Source organism: Syngnathoides biaculeatus, chromosome 22 (genome assembly GCF_019802595.1).
Source record: "Syngnathoides biaculeatus isolate LvHL_M chromosome 22, ASM1980259v1, whole genome shotgun sequence".
NCBI lineage: Eukaryota > Metazoa > Chordata > Actinopteri > Syngnathiformes > Syngnathidae > Syngnathoides > Syngnathoides biaculeatus.
This window is the reverse complement of record NC_084661.1, coordinates 12371497-12396165: the sequence shown is the minus strand read 5'-3', so window position 1 is coordinate 12396165 and position 24669 is coordinate 12371497. Positions and strand designations below refer to the sequence as shown.

The window sequence follows — 24669 nt, the reverse complement described above, 5'->3', positions numbered from 1 at the left end:
AACACTGTAATAGAACAGACGACTTGAATTACTGGCATCACGTCTGCTGCACAGTTTTTCGTAAGACTAGGTCCTCTACAGATTTACGTCTGCAGTCCTGCAATAGGGTTTAGGGTATTGCAGTTTTGGCAAAATGTTCGAGAAGTTGCACCATTTCCCATTTCAAATAGGCTGTTAATATTAATGAAAGGTTTCTATCTATCTATGTATCTATCTATACTTGTGATTGCTAGGGTAAAAGTGAAAAACAAAAACCTTAAGACTTTCAAAGTCTCTTTGGTATTTTTCCCTCAGGCTGGTCACATCTCCTTCGAGGTGCTTGTTCTCCAGTTCGTCCCTCATGCTGTTCATCTGAGTCTCCAGTTCCTGAATCCTGTCTTTGAGAAGCACCATTGTGTCCCCCTCAGACATGGTCTGCACTCCCCCCTCCCTGCCTTGTTCCTCCTCTTCCATGGGTGCCGACACCACCTTGCAGTCTCTCTCGTCCACTTGTGGCTCTTGGCTATTCCGAATCCCTTCCTGGTGTCGGGAATGCAACTTGACAATCTCGCCTTCGTAGATCGATTGGAGCTGACAGATTCTTTGCTCAAAGTCTTCTTGGAGTTTTTTCACGTGACTCTCATGCTGCTCCTTCATGGCGTCCACATCCACGAGCAGATCCTTCAGCTTCTGTTGGCTCTCCGTAGCAGTCTCCAAGAGGGCCAGTTCCGTTGAGGCACGGTCTTCCTCAGCTAGGCATACCTCGTGCCGGTGTTTCTGCTTCAGCTCTTCAATTTGCACCTGGAAATGTTTCTCCAGGATGGCCAGTTGCTCTTGTTGCTGCGAGACTTGGTTAGAACGTTGGCCGATTTCAGTCTTGAGAGTTTTGTTCTCCTTTTGGAGATTGGCCAGTGTTTGCGTGAAGTTCTGACGCTCCTCCTGAAAGGACGCTTCATACTTCTCTTGAATTGCCCTGACGCTGCAGGCATGCTGCTTCACGAGAGCATCCATACCCTGGTGAGTCTGCTTACACCAACTCAAGTTTCGCTCATGCGTCGATCGTAGTCGACATGCCACGTAAGCCACCTGAGCCTGGATGAGGGCTTCCCGCATACAAAGAGATGTACTTGTGTACATATGTGACGTCTGGGGCACTAAAAGTGCAATGATCATTTTAGCCAGTTCGGAATGGTTCCCAGTGCTTTGTATTTCTTGGGCATACTTGTGGAGCTTTGCTGCCTGTTGTCGAAGTTCAGTAGCCAGGCTGTCATGTGCGGTCTGAAGAGACTCAACGGAGTCAACCCCACAACACGGTATTTTCTCAACCAAATGCCGTTCGACGATTTTTTCCGCAAGGTCCCGGGCTTCTTGCGTTTCTATCTGCTCCTTGTATGGAGCAAGTTCAGGTGGGCATATATCTGCTAACTTTTGTTTACTGAAGCCAAAGTTCGTTTTTACTTCTTTTATAACACTTTTCAAGTCAGACCTCTTGGATGCGTCGATAATTGCTTTCAAAGCCGCTTCCCTTTGCTGGAGTTTGTGGTGGGCTTCGGCCAGCTCCGCTTCAAGACGCCTGAATTTCTCTTCGTAGCCAAGTTTTAAGTTCTGAATAGAGTAGGACAGTTCTGCTTTGATTATGGTATTGAAAATAGCCGATGTATTTATGTCCGCATCAGCTGTTATACTGGCTGCTTGCGATCCAGCGATGTTTGAATCGTCACATGGTGTCGCCTCTCTCTCCAGGTTTTTCAAGAATGTATTCTCCAACATTAACTTTCTGGTCAGGACGTCTGCATAAACTACTGCTAAACAATCTTTGTCGCGTGTCACGTTCTCTATATCTTCCCATATTGCAGAAAGTGTTTGGAGGAGGTCAGACTCTGATGTCTGCACCAGCATAGCCATTTTATTCAACACGAGGGCTTCAAAAGAAAGCGTTTTGGCAAAGAGATGAATTGCTTCTTTATCTAACGGTTCTGACATTTGAGTCGGAGCACGATGTGGTGATTGTTCCTCAAAGGTCTTTTGTCCGTGGCGGATATACACTGATGCACTAAATAGCTCATTTTCCACCTCTGACAACGACTGAAGCTGTGAATCAGTGTTATCGAGAGAACTAGAGAGAATGGCCTTGACTCTCTCTCGACTTGATTCCACACAAAGGAGGGCCTTGGCATAAGGATTATTGACATCAGTTATCTGGGGCCCACTGTCACATTCTAAGGGCTGGTTTTCAACCATCATCAGCTCTTTCTTGGACATGTCTTCAACATGTGCGGAACGCTGTTCCTGTAAATTTCGAGTGAGATTTTTTAGTTTTTCCTCAGTAGCGAGCAGTTTAGTTTCTAGGGCATGTACAATGGAGATAAATTTCTCAGAGTCACTAGCATGTGGAAACGGCGTATCAGGGGAGGAAACTGCTTCAGCTAGATCAAGGTCTTTCTGGTTAACATCTTCTCTTGCGTCATAGAAGGTATGGCAATCGTCCAGGTATTCCAGGTTGTTATATTTTTGGCACTGAATATTGGCAAAACGAATTCTTGGTCGCTTAATTTGAGAATCCTTATCTGTGGAGTCCTCACTTTTGGAGACATTGGCGAATGACAGTGAGGACTCAACATTGGAAGTAAAAACAGCTGAGGTGTTAATATGTTCCCGGATCCTCTGCTCTTGGACTTGTTTCCTCTTTAAGTGCAGATCAGCATAGCCCAGCTGCAGTGCATTGAGGTGCTGCTCAAGCTCTACAATGCGGTTCTCTGCGACCACAAGTTTGGCTTTTAGATTTTGTTCAGCACTGCCGGGCTCAACTTGATATAACAGACTTTGACTCATTCGACACAGAAGGTCTTCCTTAGCTTGCAGCTTCTGTTCAGTTTCCTCCAAGCTGTTGCCAAGTAGAGTCATTTTAACAAGAGCCTCTTTCAAGTCCTCCTCCTTGCGTTCCATGAGCCTTTCGTACATTTCCTTTGTCTGACGAATCTCTTCCTCCTTCTCCCTGAGGAATTGACTCATTCTCTGAAACTCTTGGGTGGCCCTCTCATAAGAGTTTTCCAGAGCGCAATAATCTGCCTCCTCTGTTTCAAGGCGATTGTGAAGCTTGCTTACCTCCCGGTCTGCCTCTGCAATCTGGTTTTGGAGCTCATGACAACGGCATGTGAGCAGACCTTTTTCTTCTTCTAGGATTCGCACACTTTCCCTCAGTGACTCCAACATGTTGGTCTTCTGAGCAAGTTCCTCTTGCAAGTTCAGTAATTCCTCACTGTGCTCCATTCCTGCTGAGGCCTGCCTCCCTCTTAACAGGGCCTCGACCTGCTGTTCGGCCTCTAATAGTCTGTCCTCCATTTCCTTCTGTGCAGTCTCAGCTTCAGTTATTCTTCGACACAGATTTTGCCTCTCTCTTTCGTGACTCTCCTGAATGCTATGCTGCTCCTGTTTCAGGCGTTCCTTCTTCAGCGCCTGACCTTCTTCTGTAGCGTGCAGTCTCCCAGTCACCTCTTGCAGTCTTTCCTGTAACCTCTGGATCTCTCTCGTATGGTCTCGCTGAAGGGCCTGTTGGTGCTCTAGATGCCTAAGTGCCTGGTTTCTCTCTAAAAGGCTGGCCTCGACCTCACGAAGTCTAGTTTCACTGTCCTTTAGCTGGGCTCGTAAGGTGGCCTCACTGCGTCCGTATTCCTCCTCTTGCTCTTTTGAACGGTCTTGCTCCAGCTTGAGTTCATTGCGCATACGGACCACAGCTTGTTCACTTGCTAGGATTTCAGCCAACGCACATGCCAGCTTACACTGCAGAGCTTGGATATCACCTTCATGGCGGTCCACAGCCGTCTGGGCTTCAGTGTAGCTTCTCTTCAGTTTTTGAATCTGCTGCTGGGCGAGGTCTTGCTTGCGCTTTTGGGACTCTAATTCGCCCTGCAAGTCTTGGTTCAGCTTGTGCAAATGTTGCCATGGGACTCTGTGCGGTGAAGAGGAAGGAGGTGTTGCACTCTTGAAAGAGATTGATGAGACAAGTTTGATTAATTGCATTGCCTCACTTTCCCTCTCTGTTACGGAGAACCACATCTCATGTTTCTCAATACCAATCTCATGTCAAGATTTTTTTTTTCCTCACCAAAGCTTCCACTGTGCTTTTTCAGGTGATATAAAAGCTATAAGAGAACAAACACTACATAAGTGTATAGCCCAGTGTACAGCATAAAAAAGGGGTGATGGATATAGTAAACCAAACTATTTCCAAGACTTTTGTCATGTGATAAAATAAAAGTAAAAACAACAAAAAAAAACCCCCGTTGAACACTCATAAGCCAGTAGTTTCCAAAGAGCCATTCGGTCAGGAATGCACTCTACAAGACAAGCAGAATACATGCAAAATACACCAAAACCAGGATACAAAAAAAGGCAGCACAGATGAAACCAAGCATAGATGAAACCAAGAAAAAGCACAGCGCAAGGCCCTTGGAGAAAGTTTCTTACCTCGAGTATATCAGTTAAATCATTATTCCCAGGAGATGTGAAACTCCGTAGCAAATCATTAGTAAACAAAACAAAAAACATGCTGAACACGACAACCATGCATATAAGTTCCAGAAGAGAACCCACACCAGTTAGTAGAATTCCATACACGTTATATATAAGACAAATATATTGAGAAAGCAGATTGCAATACAAAATCCCAACATTTCTACGCCCAAACTGTGACCAGTGGTACGATATTGTCGGCCATTCGACTTCACCTAAGGTCTTACCTGCAGGATATAGCCATCTCTGGCACTATGTTCTCTTCCGAGCGCATCTTCCAGCTGCTCCTTTAACATACTGTTCTGTCTCTGAAGTTGGTCCAGCTCTTTTTGCTTCTGTCCCAACTGACAACGATTTAGACACAACGATTTTACACATCTCACACACACGCTAAAAAAAAAAGCTATTTAGCTTTCAGGTGACATTTTACATGAAATTTACAGGTGAACTGAACAACTTGGGAATTTTTTTTCCCACAATTAGAGGTGTACAGCACAGCTCAACAGCAAAATTCACGTGATGCATGAAAATTTACAAGGATATATCCACTTTTCCATCACTCTTCCAGTCTCCATTACTTCTGACAACAAAGTTGTGCAAAAAGTACTGAAACACTGAACAGTTCGAAAAATGCATTCAAAAGCGAAAGGAAAAAAATGTTTCCTACATTTTTAGCTTTTCCCTGCAATTTCACCTGAAAGCCTTTGTGAGTAGCGTGTATGCCGTTCTCAGATTCTCATCTCCTACCTCTTTGTCGAGCAGTGCAGCGAGCTCGTGTGCGGGCAGTCTATCAGCGCCGGAGTTATCCGTAGCCGTGCTGATGGGCACTTGTTTCTCTTCCCTCAGTGGTGTCGTTTCCACCTGATGCCACCGCTGCTCAATCTCCTCCTTCACGCCTGAAGTTACGTTGAATTTATCTTCCTCGACATTGAGCGAGGCAATAGGGTGGTCTACTTCCATCCGTCCTTGCTCTTGACGTTCAGGTAACGATGGATGCACGGGAGATGTTGTGGTCAATGTGGATGTAACCAGAGCAGTATTTGTCAAGTGGCTTGGGGTGCACACCCTAATGTTATCTTCTATTGTCAAGGGGGGGTGGGCTTCTGATACACAGGGGGTTTGCACAGAAGAGGTAGAGACGGGCGAGGATGACGACGAGGAAAGAGAGGAGGAAATAGAGGAGCAGGGTGCGGTCGTGGAAAGTGACGAGCTGAGGTCAACAGTGTCAGCTCGCTCCTTCGCCGGCTCGTCTGCCTTTTCAATTTTGAACTCGGACCAGTCATAAGTCTTTGAGCGGCCCTCCCGTCGGCGTTCCCGAACCCTGCTTTTCCGAGGCTCGGAGGGAGGGGTGGCGGCCCCGTTGCCGGTGAGGTGCCTCTGGGCATCGGTCTTGGTGGGCTCAGAACCGGGGCTTGGCTCAGTCTTGACCTGGTGACAGGGCTCCAGCAGCACCTGTGTTTTTATTTTCTCCTCTGCAACAGATCTGAAAGGGGGGAAAAAAAATATATATATATATCACTCATATGACTTTACCGATGTATTTACATCATTGGAAGCTGAAGCTTTGCTGTCAAAAAGAACACAGTGATTGACAGCCGAGCATCGTTCAATTGTGTTTTTTAAAAAAAAAAAACAGACACATGGTTAGACACATGAAAATCCAAACACTTGTAAGGCACACTAGGTGTTGGGCTGAAAGCAGCTTTAGTGTTTACACACACAAGCTAAAATAAACCCGAGGGCAGACGCCTTCCTTCAGCCGCTATGTTAAGGTCATTTATACGATGGCTCAACGTGAAGAACGCATTTGCTGTAACTGGACGGATAGCCGTGTTTAGTTGATGGACAGTTTTTAAAATGTGTCACAACCGACTAATATACTTCATAACATCATCATGTTGAGGCGTTGAGTTTGGTCAGTGTGGGGAACTGAGAAGAAACCGCGCTCAATAATGAGAGGGCTATCTGTGGTGAGCGTGTGTCTACGCAGAAAGGCCAAATATACCACATCTTGGAGAGATCAACGTTTACCCTGTTTATGCAAGCAAGAGTGTGTTTATTCACACAATCCAAAATAATACTTGGCATACTTAACATTACAGACAAGGAAGGTTTACATTTTCATTCCTAATAGTTAGTTGCTGTTGATCAAGGATGAGCGAGCAGGGTTATTCGAGTTTGTTGATTTGATTACTGTTTGGCTATACGGCGGCCCAACGGACAAGGAGACATGACTCAACGTCAAATGAAATAGGGCAGCACGACAGACATGTCAGGGCAGACATTGCGGGGCAATGACATCACTTTTGAGGAGAAAGGTGGTGGTGGTGGTGGTGGGGGGCAGGCGATATTCAACACAAGTTTTCCCAACCTGGGCTTCAGAACGGATAGTTTCAGTGAGATGTTTTTCCTGGAAGCAAGTTGTAAACACCGGTTGAGGGGAGGAGGAGAAGGAGGGGGAGGAAACAGAGGGTAATGAGGAGAGAGGAATTAAGTTCAAGTAGGTGAGAAGAGTGGCGTTTGCATCTACCAAAGGCCAAGCGTTCAACCTCTCTTGGTATTACCGAGTGACATCGGGGGCGATGGAGGGTCGAGCGTTCTTCAAGATGGCCTGGATCCAGTTGCGTCGGATTCCCGAGGTCATGGCTGACAGGGTGCACGCGCCTTCTTTACACTGACAACAGAACGGACATGGCCGACAATTGAATGACAAGGAGGATGAAGCAAATTCAACTGAGACTGTCAATACAACCACATCGTAGGGTTGTCTTAGTGCACGTGGAACACACTATGTAATGCAAACTACATTTATACTTCATGCACATTACACTACCCTTATTTTTTACACCTATTTGACAAATACATTGGAGCGTGCAGGGCTTTACCCCCCCGCTCCAACTCCATGGTCCAATTATTGCTTTTTATATGATTCTAAGGACTATTATTGAGGCAATCAACACAACCTTAACTGTACCCTACAGGCTTTTGTCCAACTAAACCGTTTGCATTGGCACCTGGCTATTTTTTGACAGTGCCAAATAACTTCATGGAAACGATTCAAATGGTTGACTGAATGTACTGTGGGTGTGCCTGCTTCAAATACATCATTCCCAGTTTCAGGGCGACGCATTTCTCGGGCCACCACAAGAAGCAGCAGTTTGGCAGCTAATAAATAATACTTCTGCCACTTCCAGATTAAGTTGACTATCAAACTAAACAAAGAAAATAACTGTTGTGGTGTTAAGACCCTTGAACCAAATATTTGAACACAAATGGTGGACCAACACGTAAAAATGTACGCACTCTCACGGGTATATATTCTTTATCCTCTACAAAGAACAAACAATCTTATGGGACCACTAGAGGTGGCCGAGAAGCACACTCCAGAGAGGTAGCCCAATGTAAACTGAATTAGAGTAATGGAAAAATGTAGCAACGGGGAAATATGATTTCAGATACACCAGTTTTAAATTACAGTCATGGTCACAGAACAAATAAAACTTCTCAATCAACCCTTATATTAATTGACAGTCGAGCAATTACAAGGGCCGTCAAATTTCACTTGCAAGAGCCTGAACGTAATTGTGTATAAAAAGAAAAGCGCAGAAAACTATGACACTCTTCCAACTGATGCAGTCTTGGCTTAACTTCCCGTGCCATGCGAGTATTAACTGTAATATTCAAAAGACCAACGTACAGCAGTTCTCCATTAACGTGAAATGTCAGTCTGAACTCTACAGTGCATCCTCCTTCAGCCTCAACGTGGTAAGGAATTCTGGATATAAATATTGGAGTTATTAATCTCTTGACACAAAACCCATGTTCTTCTACGCCAAAGACATGACTATCTCCTGGACGACTCTATTTCTGACACCTGCCAAAAAATAGCCAAGAAAGATAGTCAAAGTAAATGTAAACAAAAGCTCATGAACTCATTGCTAGTGTTCTCAAATGGGCTGAAATCAAATCTGGTCATAAACGGGATATTATGGACATTTAATATGTCACACTATATATGGCCAAAGGTCTTAAAATGTTTAACAGCCGTGAAGAGAAAATTCTATAGTAGACATGTTATACTCTATAATGATTATGTAGGATGAGGGGACTATGTGGGTTCACAGCGGCAAGTGGAGGCTAGTAACCACTGAGGCAGATTTAGACTGTGATGTCATACTGAGATGACAAGTCAGATGGCATCCTTCATGACAGACAAAGAATCACTTCAAAAAGAGAAACAGCAAAACCTGATACCTTAAGTTGCACCACATGGGGTCTAAAATCTGTTTATAGACCGGCGACACACAGCACAGCTAACGGAGTCAACAATGCGCTCAATCCCTCACTGGTGATCAATGACGCAACGCAATTGATGTCGCAAATGCACACTGACCAGGATTTGGAAGCCGTAATTCCTCTGGACGGGGAACTCTTTGACGTCATAACATGTGGAAAGATCGACCTCACCGTCCAGTTCTGAAGCCTGAAAAAAAAAAAAAAAAAAGAAACGCACGACATGTACAATTTGGAATGGCTGAGACGTTTAAAGACTTCTCACCTCCTCAGCTATTGAGTCCTTGTAGTACCGCAGACTCTGATCTGTGAGGACAAACCAGTGTTTCTTCCACTGTAAGCGGGGGGGAAAGGGGGGCAAACAGTCAAGCGACTTCAGCAGTTAGCTATGCATAGAAATGGTGTAGTGGAGGGGACACAGATGTTATGACATAATGACACGATGATTACCATTCCGTCCTCGTACAGCTTGGTCATCCATCCTTTTTTGAAGTTCAGCAGATCAGGCTGCAGTAACGACAGCAGTCATTTAATAAATACAATCTGGTCCAAATCCCAATGGCCATTAATTCCGTTGTGGGTTGGGTTAGTGCAACAAGACCCCTTGTTTGCGTGAATCTAGCAAATGCAATCGACTTTACGCTAAACTGCTTTAATGCGTGTGCAACATTCAGTTTACAAACTGAGCCAAGCCAACAGAGCTGTCAAAAGGTGACGACAGGAGACCGACTGTTGCATAAACTGCTACACGTCAAAAACCAAGCTGTAACTCAAAAATAAGTCCAAACCAGGCCTGTGTCTGTGCACTCTACGGTACCTTGTTTTTGTTTAGCTTCATCAGGTGCGGCGTCACAGTCTGGCAGAGAGTCATTGTGACACTTAACTGCCTTCACTTCATGTGTTGACAATCCGCTCCTCTCTCTCTCCCCCTCTCTCTCTACCCCGGGGGGAACACAACGCTCGACTGCCACTGCCCCTGAGTCGGCTATTTATAACACAGCAGTAGCAGTGGCGGCAGTGCTGTCAGTGTGTGGGAGTGAACGGGTAGGTGGGTGGGGCTCCTGGCAGCTGCAACTCAATCGCAGAAACCGGCCACACTGATTACCGGGAATCTCTGAGCAGACCCGGGTGTCAGTAGCTGACGTGCAAGAGTCGGTCCTCGGGAGGGACAACCTTTGCAACCTTAAGCAGCTTGGTGGTGAACACCTTAATCCCACTTGTAGGCGTAAAGGATACTTTTACACATGTATTCATAGTATGGAATGTGTAAACGGTGTGAAATGTATCATGGGAAATTACAAGTATGTTAACTGAAGGAAGGGGCCTCAAACTATTTGGCTCCAGGAACAGTGGCAAAAGTTTTCCAATGACCCTCTCAAAATCCTAACGACATTTAAACAACGACAACGCAGAGGCTTGAAGTTTTAAAAAACGCTTATTTTCAAGCAAAAAGTTGAGTGATACAATAAATGTTTTTTTTTTTTTTTTTTTTAAACGTAACACTAGGAGAATTCATTTGTATTCTTTAGTTACAATACTTGCACGAACAAAAACAATGCGGGGACATAGAATTAAGTAATGTATTACCAACATTAGGTTGTAATATTATGACACTGAAGTCAAAGTCCAATGAAAAAAGGTCATTTTGTAACAAATGAAGTTCAGAAAAACAAAAATATGTATTCTTCATCATAGAGTTGTCATGTCCTAAAAATACATCTTTATTCCCCTCCCCATATGACTTTTGATTCTAAGTCTTGTATATAACAATAATGTTTTGGTATATTTTGGTCTGTTGATCTGGTGACAAGATGATCTTTTAAAGCTGTTATCCCAATCACCTTCTCCTTCACCCTTGGCCCGCTTCCAGGGATTAACAAATTATGACAACCAGGTCATTTAACAGTCAAGAAATGTGAGGTGAAATCTATTCTTCCGTTCTATTATTGACTTTTGTCACGGTTTATTGCTCACCGAGTCATAACTAACATTTTATTAAGGCAGACCGACATCAGGCCACGTTCACTTGCAGTCGTGGAACCAGATGGCTCAGGTCATGTACAATTAATGTTCTCTTCGTTTACAGTACATGAAAACCACGTCTTCCTTGGGGAAGCGATGCAGGAACTCACAGTCATTGAGGACTCTGTGGCTCTGCGGTCAAGTGATTTGGCTCTTCTTAAGTTTGCGGAGGTGGACACATGCGGGACTGCGCGGTCTTTTCCTGCATCCAATGATGACATGTCCTACAACGGCAACATACACACATAAATTGATCCGTCAGTGAGGTCAGTGCATCACAATCCAAGTAAATTCAGCACTCGGGGAAATTGTTTTCAACATTTCAGTACAGAGGTATGCATACATGTTTGTCTGCCAGATAGCGTCTCTCACTGCGGCCTTGTCGCTGGACATTACTGGCGTTTGTTGACAGCTCACTAGAGCTGCTCGTGTCCATGCGCTCAACATTTGGACCCTCCTCAAATCTTCCGATGACTTGCGAACGCCTGAGGAAGAGAGCAGAGCATTCCTCTAATCAGTAAAAAAAAAAAACAAAAAAAAAAAAAACCACACACTATGTTAAATATCATAAACAGTAGTGTTAAAGAATCCTATATACCAACAAAGTTCAGCATGAAAAATACATTACCATGCTGGCAGAATTGCTCTTAAAAAAAGTTGAAAAAAAAAAAAAAAAAACACCACAAGGAAATTTGAGCCAAAAATTTGAGTCCATGATCTACAGATTTTCAACTTATTACACTGATACACAGCGACAATGTGACTTATGAAATCATTCGACTTAAAGCCCCCTTGATGGAAAACAATGTGCAACTTAATGAGGTCTCTCCCCCAAGAGACGAACCTGAAGACACATCAAAGAGGATATTGTTAAAATTGTATTCTGCAGTTATATCTTAAAGAATGAAATGTCTAGGATGGTGGATCAAGCAATTTGCAGAAGTAATGACAACTTAGAGAGGCATTACCTTGAGAAAATCGGTTAATGTGCGAATGTTGCGTCAGAAAAGAGAAGAAAACCAATGTGTGATTACAGTAACATGAGCATGTGCATTAAAAATGATAAATGTTTGAGTGTGCTCCCAGGCGGAGAAGAGGTGAAATGATAGAAAGCAGGTATCGACGGTGACCAGCAGGGAACAGCATTGGGACAGAGGTGGAGGGGTTGGTTGAGCAGGAGCTCTCATGAGCTCCGTTCAGAAGCCCCTGGAAAAGATCAAAACAACAAAACCATCTAGCAAAGGCAGCAAGAGTGAAAGGGCCCACAGCAAAGAAAGAAACACGTGCACTCGACACCCCAAATCAGTCATGGCACAGAGAGTACAACGCCTGGGTAGAGCTGAGATACAGTTAATAAATCCTGCCATACTATTTGAAATCAGTGACTACCAACCGCCGTGCCCCAGAGAATATTCAGTGTGCCGTGGGAAATTATTTAAAAAAAATACTGACGATCTCTGTGTTTAAATTCCTGTGAGTATATCATCACTGTTCAACTAGATGACAAAGATATGACGCTGAATAATTTACATTTGGGAGTAAACAGATGAGATTTCAGGATATGTATGTTGATCATTTTTGTTCCATTTTTGGGGTATTTTTTCTGTGAGATTTCTGTATTAGTACAATACATGCTTTGCTCAATAAAGGTTGGGAAACACTGCTTTAAGCCACACCAGTTGACATGCTCAGTTTGTTTTCATACCAAATCATTAAAGTCCCGAAAGTAAAGGAAAAATAAATAACTTCTAAATTTCAGACACCACAAAGAGTGTATTTAGGACAAAGACGTTTACACTTTTAACAAACTGAATGGGCAGTTAATCAAATTTTAATTATGATTTAAATTAGGGGTTTTCAATCATAAAACCCAAATCAAAGAAAAACAAGTAATGTGCAGAATCGCAGTGCTTGTTCCTTGCAGCCGTCGCTTGCCGCCCACGACCCGCTCGAGCAAAAGAAAAGAATACTTTGGTCCTTTTGCTGTCAAAAACTCACGTGGGTCTCATGTCCCGAAACTTTGGTGGAGACCGAACACTTTCCATGCTTTCCGATGCTGCAGAGGTTGACGTGGGTTTAAGTATTTATCTCCACATACATTTTGGCGACAAATAATGGCAGTATGTAGATTGCGCATAAAGCAACATTAAGCTTTTTCTCTTTAAGTGTGCATATGGAGAGCAAAATGCTTTAACCTCACCAATGCTATGCTATGTTAAGCTTTTTCTCTACAGTGAGCGTGTACTCCAATGAAATCGAACATGCACCATTCTACCCACCCAAAAATAAATAAAAATATCAGGAAACCTCAAAAGAACAATTTAATGTTTGACCTTCACAAGGGAGCATCATATTCTTTGCACATGTATAATCATGTTATGAATAAATCTCTGAAATCTCTTCACAGGGTCTTTAATGATTTGTTGCCAACGTTGTCTCATATTTGTGATGTAAGATGCGATGCGTCCATCTGCTCTTACCTCCGCTCCTCTCCAAATAGCCGAGCCACCTCTTCGCGTCCGGGACTCCGTGCGCGCGCTCTGAGCTCTTGTCGCTTTTTCTCAGAATGAAAGGCTTCGCGGTAGGTGATCCTGCGAGCTCGCGGCACATCCGAAAGTGCTGCATACTGCCTGCCTGTATGACCTACTCTACCTCCTGCACTATTCACACTAGTGGTGTTCCCTCCACCTCCACTGCGGCCCTCCCAGGTGGGTGCAGTGCCGCTGGGTTCAGAGTCCAGCGAGCTCTGGGAGGAGCTGATGGTGGAGTAGCTAGGGGACGCAAGGGCTCCTGGGGAGGGAGCACTGGAGGAAATTGGGGGTTCGGGTTCAGAATTGTACCTGGGACTGGGAGCTCCTAAAGAACAGGAGGACGTTGATGACAGGGGTAGATGCTGGGGTGGCTGCAGTGCTTGGGAATGCTGTGCAGGTTTTGGAGAGGGCTCCGACTTTGTTTTCTCCAGGGAAAAGTAACCGCTCTCCACGCGTACTTTGCGTCCAGTGCTCATATTGCCACCGTCTGCAATGCAAATAACATTTTTTTGGTGTTTTCCTCATCAAACATTTTGTCCGCAAATGTTAGAGACTGTGCATGAAAGGATTCTCAAACTTACGGGGGAGAATTTCTGAATTTTGAGAGAAATTGAAACAAATCTTTAGTAGAAAAACTGCGGGGTTCAAAAAGCTGTAATCTTAGAAATAAAATTTTATTTTTTCCATGATAGTCATATATTCAAAGTTCAGTTATTCCAATGTAAGTGAATTTCAGAAATACCAAATTTTTCATAAAAAGACTGTTATGTTAAAAAAAAAAATAATAATAATTAATGCCGTCAAAAGCAAAAAAAATAAAAGATCCTGGTTTGCGTAACGTCACATTCACATCATATTAGAGCTTCAAACAGCGAGTTTTGAAATTAGGAGAAGTTTGAGATGAAGGGCATCGATACTAACCATCTTGAGTAGTGAGAGAGGAGTCCGGTTGGCTCTGGCCCAGTTGGCTGAGACACGAGGCGCTGCGGCTACAGGGGATGGTGGCCCGACTCCAGCGGTTCTCCTCCTGCCACAGAGTGGCGCGGCTCATCGGGACACGCTCGGCGCCGGCGATGCTGCTAGGCAGACACGGGATGCTGCCGCCGCCGCCGCCGCCGGCGGCGCTGCTGCTGCTAGTCACCGTCACCTTGGCGGGGCCCGGTTCCTGGATTGGGGTTTGGGATGGAAGGAGCGGGAAGGAGGAGGAGAGGACAAAATGGGAAGCAAGGTCACAACGACACTAGAGGAAAAAAAAAAAAAAAGGAAAAATAAGTGAAAAATGCGAGATAACGGAAGGCAACCTGGATAGGCAACAATAAGAAAAACATTATTATCATGCGGATGAACAGATTAAAATTCCTTTAGTGTCGTCTTTGATAAAAGCAACTAAAAGCAAATATATTGAGCACATTCAAACATCAAAGCTTTTTTTTTTTCTAATTTACAGTAACTTTTTACTGTGTTGGGTGTTTCAGGCCACACAAATAATTCGAAAACTGTATTTCTATTGTACAATAACATAGGTGAATACGGGCCTCGAAGAAAAAAAAAAAGCTTCAATGTAAGGAATATTTTGGCTTTATCAAATGATCCCCCATCTTTATTGAGGTTCCACGCGATGTCTTAATATGGTTGAGTTCATATTGATACTATTGGTTTGTCTCCACACCATTTTTATGCATTGTGTTGAGAATAGCTTCAGAACAAATCTATTAACTCTTGAACATTTGAACTGTCTATGCAGTGTCAGAAAAAATAATAAGGCTGTGGTATTGTGTCACTTAAAAATTGAAAATCTGGGTGTTCTTTTAGACAATAAGTGAAAATAGTGGATGCTATAAACATTTGAATAAACCTGTTATAAATGGAGAGCTGTAATGCTTCAGAGCAGAAGGAAGCCGCAGGTAAATTTGCATGCATTTTCATTTCCGTCAATTACAACTGCTCACTCGGTTTATTTTATTTATTGCATCCTTCACGGCTCTTAGATACTGAAAAAGAGTTTAAGATGATGGAACCACAGTCGTTTGCTTTTGTGAAGTTTTAAAGTGTCGTACCCTTTTTAATCAATGGCAGCGTGTTAACTTGAATTAGTAATTGAACATGATTTTGGGGTGTTTTTTTAGAAGTTTGTGTACAACAGTGTATGATAGCAATATCGGGTACCAACTTGAACGATGCAGTGTTTAGTAACTGAAGCAAGATGCTCTGGGTTTACCCCACACCCCCTTTTTTTTGTTTTTCATATCCTGAAAGGTGCCAGTTTTGGAGATTCGTGGATTCCGCCCGACAGTGACAATATGTTATTTGCCTTTTGGATTCTTTGGGAACAATCCATTTTGATAAAGGATCAGTGAATGAGAACTGAAATACAAAAGGGGTCTCCCACATAACTGGCGAAATATACAAACGGTGAAAAAAATTCATGTAAGTACAGCAAAAATTACAACTTATTAACTGATTGGAGGTCGGTCCCAATGCCCAAATAGTGTACAGATTGAAACCACGATGACATTCAAAGTTTTGACATCACAAGTAAATGATAGAGGAAGTCCCTTTGCGTAAAGTACTTAGAAGAAAGGTTTAGAATTCAAGCGGCCCAAGAACTTTTCAGCCCCAAAGCTTTCAATCACCACCAACATGCAGTTGTTCCAATTGAGGATTTCCATGTTAAGAAGAAAAATACAAGTCCAGTAGGATTGATCTTGATTGAGAGTAAAATATTTGAGCTATTTCTACATTTTTAGAGACAAAGCAGTATAGAAGGTTCAGCCGAACTAAACTCACTGGGTGTCCATTCATGTCCTTTGTGGAAAAACACTGGATTGTTGTTACTCCACCCTGCCAATCAAAGAAAGCTTCATTGTTAAATATAAGCTATGTGGTGTTGAATAAAATTAATGTATTTTTTTTGGTAAATTGTTAGGACCATTGTCAAGACATGACAAACCAGAGGGAAAATGTGCTGCTGCATGTGACGTAAGGCTCAAGTCCCAAAGGACACTCAAGACATTTCACAATGTTTCCATTTCAAATCCTATCAACCTCCACAAATTGCGAATGACTCACAACGCTGTCCAAATTACTGGAACTCATTTCCCCACAATTTGGATGCTCTCATGTGTCCGTGTATAAAACTCTCATGTACTCACTTCCTTGTTTACAAACGCTGACGTGATGATAATTCGGGTACGGTACTGACAAAAATCACTGTTAGGATCTTTTGGTAATCACGATGCATTTTTTAAGGTGTTAGATATTATATTTATACTATATATTTATACCGTGTTGGATATTATAATTATACTATACTGTTTTGCAACTTTTTGGAAAATCGGCATCAAATTCTGTCTTTCTAGTGCAACAACAATCCATAAAATTGTCCAATGAAACCTTGGAAGACTGCACAGTGTCACCACTCTCCCTCTGCAAATTAGTTTTGTAATGTCAGTAAATTCACCCTAATTTGTGGGATCATCATTAGAGAACCCAGACAATGGACCTCAGAGGGAACTTTGTGGGCAGCCACTCCAGACCGAAGAACACACGATTTTATTGTGGGCGGACTGAAAACCCTTTACACTGTAATATGTGTGACATGGGCATTTATTGTACAAATATACTTTAGCATAGCAGTAAAGGAAGTAGAATTGTTCTTCCACCCAGATATGCATAGATCCTAACCCTGGAACGAAATGGAAGAACATAACACCTATCTTCTTACATTTACAGTGAAATGTAAGCAAGGGTTTTATATATTTAAATGTTTGAAACACCTTACCTGTTGAGTGGGTCTATCAACTTTTCGCTTCTTCTTCTGATTCTGCTTGTTTGTTCTGGGGTACACGGTCAGAGCCTCATGCCATCTGTGAACATTGAAGAGAGTTCCTGTAACATTGAACTGACAATAAAATCCCCTGAACTGCAAGACAATGCTTAATTCAGTCTCAAAAGGCACCACAAATCTGGTAATCTTGACCTGACACAGCATTACCAATAGAAAACTGCAATGTCCCCAATGACAAGCGGTCCAAAGAGGCCACCAGAGGGCAGAATAACTTTAGTAGGAACGAAAATTGCACATTGGTCCAATCTTTTAAACTCGGACCATTAACGCTGCACTCCTCACCTGAACCAGTTCTTAAAAACATTATATCAGGTTGTCAGCCACAATCCGACTTACCCGTTAATAATTTCTTTACACTCAGCCCGAATGAAGTGCTCCTTTTCAGGGGTTAGGATGCACAAGGAGTTCTTCTGACTGGTCCTGGACTCGCCATCGATGACATCGGAGCAGTGGTTCATATTGATTGTACCCTGAGGAAGAGTACTGGGCTGGAAGACGCAAAGGAAGGACATGTAGGAAGAGCAAGAGAGGACGGAAACTGAGTTGAACAGACGCATGTCCACATCATTTTCTCGCATAATCCGTCCAACATCAACTTGGTGCCAGAATTTGTGCAGCAGACGTCAACAGTCTGTGGAAAGCAACATGTTCAACAGTCGACTCCAAATCCTTATTTATAATTTTTGATGACTTCTGAATGACCAAAATACAGAAACTTCCAATTATTAGGGCAAAGAACGCATGTGAGATTTTTATTTTTTAATGCTGATCTTTTAAAAATAGCTCTTGAATAAAGCAACATGTAATGCAAAGCAGAACAAGCATTCTTTGAACAACGTTTGGGTTGTGCCGTCACGGCACTACACATACGGGAAAAATTAAAGCGCGCAACCGCTCTGGTGTCTTGGTGTCTATAAGTATCAGCCACAAATGATAAATTACAGCCCTCCGCGCACGGGCGTATGAGAGCGAGACAAGATTAAAAGGCATCACACTCAACTTGGCCGATGACCCAATAAATCATATTCACGAGACCTATTTGTGCAGCGTTACCGTGCCATGACAGGACCAGAGCAATTAAATCCCGTGGATCGCCTCTGATGTGGATGGAGAAGTCAATACTTGATGTTAATCCCACCCTGAGGGCGGGTGACTTCGCTGCGTTGAATGTGTCCCTGTAAAATGTCACTTTAAAAGGTTGAAGCTTTAACATTGTAGTTTGCAGTCCCGATATAGCCAATAACGGGAGACAACTTTAAAGAGGAAGAAACGAGGCAAAATGGTGTGCCCAGTCAAGGAGTGCCAAGGCGGGGGCAAAGGCTTGTGCCCACGGATTAAAATCCAATGAAGGGCCCTCGACATGGCGAGGGGTCGACACGACAGCTGTGCTTGACGGGTAGACTGACAAACAAACCCCGGGACAGCTGGGGCGAGGGCCTGGTGGGCCTGCTTCAGATCGCAAAGGAGAAACTGGCGTCAGCTTGACCTGAGAGCCCTGTCACTCTCAGATTTTGGCGACCAAAGGAAGGAAAAGTAGCGAGGCCGATTAAGGAGCTCTATCTGGTGATCTGGTGGGATGCCGGGAAATAAATGGTTTAGTGGACCGACTGTTGACTGCTCGGCCCCATCTGTCTGCGTAAACAAATCGAGCGTACGCTGCTCATGTGAGCCTTGTCCTTTAATTTGAGTCAAAATAGGATTTACAAAAAAAAAAAAAAGTTCTAATTCTGGAAGCAGTTCTAAAAGTATCTTATGCATTTCACATCACAAAGAAATCAAGAACCGATTACAGTTCAATCCATTCTTACCGTAAGCCGCATTAGGACGGCTGTGTCGCGGTTACAGTTAATATTTGGAATAGGGGTTTGCGAGGAACACAGCACGAGACTCCACTCACACGTGTGGACTCTCCCAGCACAATATAGCCCCCTCCACCCCCCACCCTCCACCCTATTTTGGTCCAGCCATGGCCACAGTAGCCCCCAGACCAGGCCCCCCTTGAACCCACACCTCTGTCACCTATCCCAGACCCTGTCCCCTCTCTGGGCCATGTCCGACCACAATGGGCCCCTTTGTGCCTTGGCACCGGTTCACATAATGTGCGATTGTCAACCACCACAGCCCATAGAAGCACTCCTGCCTGTAACCCTCACACAAGGAAATAATGGAGACACAACAGATTTTGGGATCAGTGCATGGAAATTGGGAATACAATACAACACATATTTCCGTTGCAGAAGTCAAACAATAGTGGAAAATACTGACTTGTGAGTCACTAAGCAAGTGCGAATAAGTATCTCATTCTTCCTTATGACACAGCCAAGAACTAAAGTGTCTACTTGCATTGGCCAGTGGCTTAACATTTTCTTACATTTTTGGGTTGTGAAGCACATTTTCATCATGCGCAATGAACATTTTGTTTTGACAGACCCATTTGTAGTGCGGAAAAACATGTGGATACTCTCATGCAGTTCTAAAAAAAAAAAAAAAAAAAAAAAAATAGCATGAGAGAAGAAAATGGAATGTGACCTGTGATTGAGTCACAAACATCACATCTTTTTTAACGACATTCTTTCTAAATCAGACGCACGCTTCCTGCACAAATATTACTTCTTGCCAAGATTATTTTGGTAACAAACAACTGTAAAATGACTGTAAACGTCTGTCTGGTGTTCGGTGTTAATTGTCTGCCAACTTACAGAAATGCTACACCTTCGGAGTGTATTTGAGTTTTGCAAGGCATGTAACAACAGGAATCCTCAACCGAGCTCCAAAAGTCAGCACCCAGCACCCGCAGTCGCTCGTCTTTGTTCTGAAAGACATCCACTGTGAAGTAACGATGAGCTGGCACTGTATCATCTTGACTCACGAATATGGCAAAGAGTCAGGTCTCTTGGTGGGTCCGACATCCTGCTCATTACCGATAACAGAAAATGTGCAATAAAACTTTCCTTAGCAACCCCGGGACAATAGAGGTAAACACATTTTCAGATGCAAGTGAACTCACAAGCTCCTACGGGTAGAACTGTCCACAGGTGCCAAATGACTGGAGTCACCTCCAAAGTTGCGAGGCCAAGCCTCCCCGTAACAGTCACATATCCAGACAAACTTTAAAAGTAATATGAATAAGCACCTTCATTTGTTTGGCTCGCTGTGGACAAGATTATGACAGTGTTTCATTTGACGGCAGTACTATGACAACTAAACATTTCCCCTTTGTGAAATACAATATTAAGCTGTTTCGTAGTGGATGTTGGAGATTTTCACGCAGATTCGCCCTCGCTGACAAACAGTGCAGGTATCCGCGACAGCAATGGTTACATAGCCACACTGACATGAAATGGACGGCTGCAAACTAACTTTACACAAATCCGAGCAGGTAAATCTAAGAACGTGGGAAGCCAGAGTGTTGTACCTCATGTGGCAAATAGCGAGAGGAGCGTGGGTGGCTTCGCGCGGCCTGTTATGAGGCCAGCAACGTCAGGGATGGGGATGCAGAGGAGGAGGAAGAGGAGGGAAGTGTTGGAGGATGAAGAGCAAGCCCATCGTAGCTATTTCCAAAATGGCTGTTGTCCAAAAAAAAAAAAAAAAAAAAAAAAAATGCATTTGAACCCAGATGAACCCCGGTAAAATAGATGTGCTGCATAGTTGGATGTGTGTGGGCCAAAGCGCACACACGCCCTATGAAAAGTGCAAGCTTTGGTCATGGGGTTTATGTAATGTCTATGAATAATACACGCATCATCAGTTGTGAGAAGACGACTGCGAGAAATCATTTGAGATGGTGACAGATTGGCTGGGAAATGGACCTAAACAGGTGCTACACTGAACTCGTGTCATGTGGCCTGTTCACACTCACGTCTTAGCAGAATTAGTCCAAGTGGGTGTACGCTTTTCCCAGACTGATACCATTTCTCTTGTGCGCTCCAGCTCTTATTAATACGACAATAACGTCTTTCTTTTCACAGCCTTTGCTTATCAAGTCACCCTTTCTACCGAGAATTAAGTGCACATGCAGAATCAAGTGCGGTCAAACGCAAGCGATGACATCATCGCGCAATCATTTGGCACAACAGCCGATGATTTGATTTGGGAAAGCTTGTAGGTTACAGCAACACCACAACAACAAATTGGCCGGCACGCATCGGTTTAAAGATAACGTCTTGTATAACTCATCTGCTGTTGCTTTCAGTATGCGGTTATTACCACGCCTTCCTTCAGCCCAATATCAACAGGTGGTCCGTGTCCAGATAACCAGGGCTGCAGCTAGAGTGCATCTCCACGAGCCTGAAAAGAACTGAGAATTTGTCTCATTTTATTTGCTATTCATATCCCAGTTGTAAAGCGTCTTCAGGATTATGTATTTCAATCTCTGCTCGTCTCCCGGGTTTCCCCCAGTTGGGATCAGAGAGTCTACACAAACGACACATGCCTGATCCACTTTTCTTTTCCAACATAGACAATTCGAGGTGCCTCACTGACAGAGGATTAAATATTAAAATTGTAACCCTGAAAATGACTGCAGAACCACCATTAGAACCACTTACTGTGACTCACTGACGTAGCAGTAAATATTCGACTCGTATCTCTAAAACAACTCCAGAACCGCCATCAAATTCAGTCTTATGTGCAACTAATACAACCACCCACAACATCCCACATAGCTCTGTCAAATATTTTGAACCAGGCCAAGGTTATAAACATTTTTTGTTGTTGTTGAGGCTCTTTACTAAGTTACAGAGAATCATTTCTGATTATAGGGTCATGTGAAAAATCAGGATTAAAACCAAAGCTGAACTTTAGCTTCCAATAATGTCATGACTGTCGGGCCTTGGGCTGAACAGATGGTTGGACTGGCTGAGGTGAAGGGTTTAAGGTCAGCCATTACACCTGTCGGAACTTGAAAAGACATTTTGCTGCAGCTGCTGCGCCTGCAGCCGATTTTGAGGCATCAGTGTCAGGCTGGGTTACAACTGGACTTGTTTCAACTAAAAAAAAAAAAAAAAAAAATTAGGGAAACGAAATATGCAATCTAAAGTGAGCAACAGTACAGTCCAGTGCAGGCGCGTTCAGTTTGTTTTCATCCCAGGCTACATTGCGGTTCTGGTTGGGGGCCAGTTATGAATTCAACTGGCCCATGCACACACGTTTGGGGGAAGGTGCTCAAGCCAAAAAAATGTGCACCCATTGTCAAAATATTTCATACAATTGAAAAAGCGCACCTAACTTATTTCTCTTAAAACTATCCACAGTCAACTATAAAACTATTGACAAAGGAGCTGAGTTGAAGCTGCACTGGCTGTAAAAAAAAAAAAAAAAAAAAAAAAAATCACACCCTTGTTCAAATGGCAGATTGAGAGAGAAAAAAATTGCACCAAAATACATTTAAAACCTCTCTTTTCCAGTATTAGAAGTCTGTTAAAAATGTTAAATGGAGGTTAACACGCACCTGCTGATTACTGTGCTCCCAAATAAAATAAGATGGAGCATTTCATCGGAGGTGACACGCTGCGGCGACCCCTAATGGGACACGCCGAAAGGAAAAGAAGAAGATGTGTACAACTCTCCGAAGGACTCAAATGCACCTCAGACCTCAAAATACTTATGGCAGAAAATGATTTTTTTTGTTTTCATTTTAAAAACATTGATAAATGAAGAAAAAAATGGGCTGTTGCAAAAATGGCACTTTTTCAAGCAGAACAAAAGGGGAGGTGCTTGAGTGCCATTTGGGGTCTGTGTGCACACGTGCCTGCACATAAACGTATAATCACTTGGGATGTAATGAGATGCCACAACAGCATCTTCGCCTCTTTTTGCCCATGCAAAGGTCAACATCAACTGTTTGTCTTTTTAGGAAAAGGAGGATGAAGACAAGTACAACAATAATAGTGACAGTTTGAATTACAATGCTTTGTTAATATAATGTAAAAAAAACACATTGGTACAGTGATTTTATCTATAGCAGTTTTTTTTTTCCTTTTTCTTACCTCGCGGTGTCCCTACAGCTATCCCACATTCTCATGTACACATGCACACACACCCCTACCAGTCTACCCCACTGTTTTACGAGTCCCTTTCTCAGCTCTTGCCAGCCCCTCACTCTGGCGCTTTAAATAAAAACTTTTGTTAGCATCCGAGTTTATTTTTGAAACAGAACTGAAGAAAGAGGGAGAAGTTGCACAAGGCAGCAGACTGCTTTCTCTGGTACCAATGATTTATTGGCTCGAGCAAAATACAACGAAAGAGGCTGGCAGGGGAGAGAGAGCGACAGTGAGCGGACAATGATGGGAAAGTGAACCAGAGGGAGGGATGGGATAAGCAAAGGTGACGGTTATGTCAGCGAGAGTCGCGGTCGCCGGCTTTAACCAAAGCCTTGTGGGGCTTGCCCTTCACTGCATGATGAATAGCTTGGGAAAAGAAAAAAAAAAAGGGGGAGAACCATGAAGAATCTGGAAAACTCTAGCTGCAAAAAAATCAAATTAAGTACATAAGTAAAAGAAAATGTTTGACCGTTCATATCATACATTCAGGCCGAAGATATTTACATTCCAACCTCTTCCACGATGAGCATTTTAGCAAAAACTTTTGGTCGCTCACTAAAAGCGGTTCCCTATGACTCACGATTCCGACATTGAACCGACGCAGGTTCATTCTGTGAAATGAAGTAGCCACATCAACGGAATAAATTGATGGTCTGTATCTAGTGTACATATATTTTTTTGTCAAGTACAGTTTCGTCACATTGTGGCGAATGGCTAGGTGGGAGCATTTGCAACGTGAGCCTGTCATTAGGTTGCGCGGCAGTTCCGCAGGGCCTGATGATTACAAGCTGTACGGCAGACTATTCCCATGGTTTTGTGGCCTTGTGCGATGCGAACACTGACCTCACTGTAATCTATGCTTGTTTACATTCCATCAGATCGGTTACTACCGGATTCACAAGGAAGGAAGGCCAAGGGTTAAAGAAGCACCATCCCCTCTGCTAAGCCAGCAGATTCTTCACCCACACGGCCCGCAAACCCATGCAGAATAACTAACCCGGCAAAAATGACTCAATATGAATTGCATACATGGTCGACGTCAAATCCATGCTTTTCATCGTCTTTTTTCCCCCCAATTGTCTTCATTCAGCCCTACAATGATCTCACAGTCTTCCAAACTTGACTTCCATCTTTGAAGTATGCTCTGAGAAGATGACTGAAGACCCCGATTTAGTGTTCCTTATTCAATTGGCCTCTTGGTGGTCAACCGGTCGTTCGGTTGGTTAATTCCCAGCATGGAAAGTCCCCAGTTCCAGTTCAACATAAAGACAAAAACCCCATCAAAAGAGTTCAACTCCGAGATACAGAGATCAAGAGGGCCCACACGATGTTTAAGCATACCACAGGGCTTGCAATTCTGAATGTAAACACTCGTTAGGGCTGCATGGGCTCGTGTCTGCAACATCCGCGTACGAGAAAGGAGAATGGCGCGCCCCAAATTAAC

At 43.4% G+C, this 24669-nt stretch overlaps 1 protein-coding gene across 11 annotated transcripts in view; it reads right to left on the bottom strand.

Moving 5' to 3' along the window:
• si:ch73-103b11.2 (myosin phosphatase Rho-interacting protein) overlaps nucleotides 1-24669 on the bottom strand; it is a 44962-nt gene that overhangs the window by 5839 nt on the left and 14454 nt on the right. For 3 of the 11 annotated variants that reach the window (XR_009793563.1, XR_009793562.1, XM_061810028.1), the window contains exons 4-17: nucleotides 17521-17672; nucleotides 17119-17203; nucleotides 16125-16178; nucleotides 14259-14577; nucleotides 13287-13824; nucleotides 11150-11291; nucleotides 10917-11030; nucleotides 9235-9291; nucleotides 9050-9118; nucleotides 8885-8974; nucleotides 7056-7165; nucleotides 5239-5974; nucleotides 4719-4835; nucleotides 256-3960 (exon numbers count right to left, since the gene is read on the bottom strand). Coding sequence is in view for 7 of the 11 variants with exons in the window: in XM_061810028.1 (XP_061666012.1) it covers nucleotides 256-3960; nucleotides 4719-4835; nucleotides 5239-5974; nucleotides 7056-7165; nucleotides 8885-8974; nucleotides 9050-9118; nucleotides 9235-9291; nucleotides 10917-11030; nucleotides 11150-11291; nucleotides 13287-13824; nucleotides 14259-14577; nucleotides 16125-16178; nucleotides 17119-17203; nucleotides 17521-17672 (6288 nt within the window). In the remaining 4 variants the exon portion in view is untranslated. The remainder of the gene's footprint in view (nucleotides 1-255; nucleotides 3961-4718; nucleotides 4836-5238; nucleotides 5975-7055; nucleotides 7166-8884; nucleotides 8975-9049; nucleotides 9119-9234; nucleotides 9292-10916; nucleotides 11031-11149; nucleotides 11292-13286; nucleotides 13825-14258; nucleotides 14578-16124; nucleotides 16179-17118; nucleotides 17204-17520; nucleotides 17673-24669) is intronic. The other 8 variants (XR_009793564.1, XM_061810034.1, XR_009793565.1 and 5 more) reach the window with 6 other exon arrangements.